A 3,690-nucleotide genomic window follows, 5' to 3' on the forward strand; every position below is an offset into this window, starting at 1 on the left:
TATTCTTTCTACATAAACATTCTATTTAGTAACCCCATTGCTCATTTTTCATTTTAAACCCGGTGCAGAGACAATTTCGAAATAATGAAGCTTGTATGAAATTCAAGTAGCACGTGCGAAGGACGTATTAAAGTTGCGTAATAAATGAAATATTACCCAAAGTACACCCATCAACCTTATCATGAATCACGCCGCTATATTACAATATAATACACATTTATCAGAAGGGCTTCTGGTTGGTAACATCTGAAAGTAACAGGTTAGAATTTTACACGCACAAAAACTAGTTCCGTACTAAATTTTAGTTCACTCCAACCCTTCGTTGGTATTTTATATGTAGAGCGAAAATATTCCGCATTGTGAACGACCGCAACCCTAAACATTCCACGTAGTTTCAATATGAATTTTGTTTAGATTTAGTTACACATAAACTACCTTACTTTATTTCGGCGGAGCTGGTGTGAAATAAATAAGGGGTTGTTTTCCTGTGTATGTGCCGAATTTAATTTTCAGCGTCGTGTAACGAGAGAAGTAAGTGGTATCTTCACTCAGCCAGGTAATTTGTCATAGATACACTGAAGCAGTAAATTCTCTAATCCTGTTAGTTATAGTATATAATACAGGGCGGTTAATGTGCCATGCCGAACCGCAATATAAGTTGATTGAGATAGTTAATTACCGAGAATCCTTTGTGTATGACATATTTATGTGGGTGTCTGTGTCGTAAAGAACGCTCTATGTTTTTACTACACAAATTTACTTTTTTTCCATAGTTAGGACACGCACATCATTCGATCGATACGTGGTTTTTAAACGCTTTAATGGCTAGCGAAACCCAATATTGTCACCCCAGGTAATTAAAACTCGTTCAATCTTCATTTGTTCTTGCGGCCCATTTACAACTTGCGGGGCCCATCGCGTGCATTTGCAGAAGACGTGAAGTGACAAAATGAGGTATAACGTCACCTTAGCCTCTTGCAACCAACGGCGCCGACGTTAATGAGTTCGTAAAACCAACTTTACCTGCAGGAGATTTTTAATGTCTTCATAAAGATGTAGTTGTCCATAAAGGGAACATTCTGAACTCTGCGGGTTATTCGGTACAATAAACAATCTCAGCACGATACCTTGAGGATATACTACACGTCGATAAAAGTTTAGTTTTACATTTTTCTATGAGTCCTGTTGGTAAATTGCGGTAATGTACAGTAAAGTATTGTCAACCCGAATTTAATTACGGTCTGTACACAAAGAGTCCGATCCGAAAACGTATAACCGACCTACATTCTGAACAAAAATAACATTATAAAGACGATTTAACTTTGCAAACACCATTTTAAGAACGTCTACGTGAATTAATATTTATTTGGCAGAGCGCCTCAGAGCGCGTTTTATTATAGGAAGTCTGGTAATGTACAATAAATCTGCAGAATGCGGAATGCTAAGGCACAACAAATTAAAAACAAGTGCGAAATTCAAATTACCGTTAAAACTTCTATGCTGGTCCTTTCAACGTTCTGCCTCAATGGTTTGATGGATGCCTTTGAAATTGGTGTTTTGTAGCAACAGTCAAACATAATAGCTAGCTGGCTACCTATTTATTACACAAAAAATCAATAAAGAAAGAATAAACAAAATGGACGTTTTAAAGCAGCAAAGAGGATACGAAAGGCTACAGTACAATACAGTAATACATTATTAACGAGCTCCTAGCGAGTTTAGAATTTTGCGGTGTCTGTCCGCATGTCCGTCTGATATCTCAAAAATCGAATTGAGATTCGGAGTTCGTGAATTGGCAATGTAGGCCAAAAAATAAGGAATGCCCTTATGACATATCCGTAGGTTATTACTGTATTCAGAAAATAATGTTACTTTTCTCATTAGCGCTGGGGGTGTTCCCAATAGTATTGCGATAAATGGTATTATTGGATTTGCATCTTAAATGTATTGGAAAAACCGGATTTTTAAGGGCGAAAGTCGTATAAAACAATCCTTACGGCTTGTTTAAATGAATAGAACAATAAACACCAATCACCCAGCAGTCAGCAGTTCTCAACAAATTATAAATATTACACCAATTTCGATACGAAGGTATAACGCTTGTCTTTAAATGGTAAAATAACGGTAATTTTACGTTCGTAAAATGCGCTAAAAACTTATACGATATTCAAATGGTACGTAATACATAATATAATGTAATGATATGCAAATATGTACATAATGTGCTAGGGGTATTATCGTTATCACTTTCAATACAATAATCGCTTGTTTACCTCAGAAGTTAATTATATTTAGATTTGTACTTGTACCATAATGACTTCCTAATTATTGTAATCAATATTAATGTTTTATAAGTAAAAGAAAATAAGAAAATATTTGTTAATGTCTTTAGGAAGGGGTTCTATATATATTGCAACTGAATTGTTATACTCACTTAGTTTCCTGTACAACCTGGTCAAAATGGACGCCACTGAGGCCAAACGTAAAATTTAGTTGAACGTGTATGATTATTTTGTAAAAGAAAAAAATCATGGTGGAGTAGGTACTTACTTCAGTAATGGCAGTTCAACAAAGAACAGCGGATGCGGTGCAAGTATCGAAACAAACAGTTGTGAGGACATGTGCTATGCGAGAGATTGCGGAAGTGATTTAAAAAGAAATCCATATCGCCGTTCTAAACCACGTAGGACGGACCTACTAGAAAATAAAAAGCATACCATCCGATATCTGATTTATGATATGTACGCAAATAAAGAGCACGTAACTCTAGATACTTTGTTGGCGGTGATAAAATTGAAAGACTTGTGTGATTTGGGCAGAACAAGCTTGTTCTATGCACTGAAAGAAATGGGCTTTAAATTTAAGATGACCAATAGCAGACGGGGTTCGTGTGAACAAAGTCATGTGGTTTCCATGCGGAATGTGTTTTTGCGAAAATACATCAGAAATCTCGAATCCGAAATTCCGCATGATTTCGTTTTTTTAGACGAAACCTGGGTGTTTAGCAGAGGCGCAACAAAGCGTACTTGGCAAGATGACCGCGCTAAAAGTTTGCAACAACTCATAAGGCTTCAGATGGTAAACGATACATAATTATTCATGCTGGTGGCAAAAATGGGTTTATAGAAGGCAGCAGCTTAATATTTTCGAGTACCAACAAATCGTTCGATTACCACGACAATATGAACGCCGAACTATTTGAAAAATGGTTTGAAGAATCTTTCCTAAAGAAACTTGCTCAGCCCTCAATTATTGTTTTAGACAATGCATCTTATCACACGCGGAAAAGTGAAAAGATTCCAACAGCTTCTTCAACCAAAGAGGAAATTTCGAATTGGTTGAAAATGAAGAATAGACCATTTGGTACTGCGATGTTTAAGGCCGAATTGTTAGAAATTGTAAAAAATCACAGTCAAGCAACCATAACTAAATATGTTGTCGATGAAATGACATTACAATATGGCCACGAGGTTCTGCGTTTGCCGCCTTACCATTGCCATTTCAATCCCATTGAACTGGTATGGGGAATTTCGAAAAAGTTTTACGATGACCATATTGTTGGTACGCCGGGAAGACCAGAAGATGTTCTTAAAACCTGGAACGACGCGTTAGCTAAAGTAACTCCAGACGTGTGGAATCGCTGCGTAACCCATACAGAAGAAATAATCAAGGATACCTTCAATCGTGAAA

General features: G+C 36.7%; 1 protein-coding gene across 1 annotated transcript; it reads left to right on the forward strand.

Annotated features, from left to right (window-relative positions):
- Positions 1 to 2,619: 2,619 nt before the first annotated feature.
- LOC116182804 lies at positions 2,620 to 3,617 on the forward strand (the record flags this gene model as incomplete). The annotated part of the gene is made up of 2 exons (XM_031503344.1): positions 2,620 to 3,022; positions 3,076 to 3,617. Coding segments are annotated over exons 1-2 (945 nt in total), but the record flags the coding sequence as incomplete, so codon positions are not given.
- Between the last annotated feature and the right edge of the window lie 73 nt (positions 3,618 to 3,690).

Source organism: Photinus pyralis, unplaced genomic scaffold (assembly GCF_008802855.1).
Source record: "Photinus pyralis isolate 1611_PpyrPB1 unplaced genomic scaffold, Ppyr1.3 Ppyr1.4_unclustered_Scaffold7640, whole genome shotgun sequence".
Taxonomy (NCBI): domain Eukaryota; kingdom Metazoa; phylum Arthropoda; class Insecta; order Coleoptera; family Lampyridae; genus Photinus; species Photinus pyralis.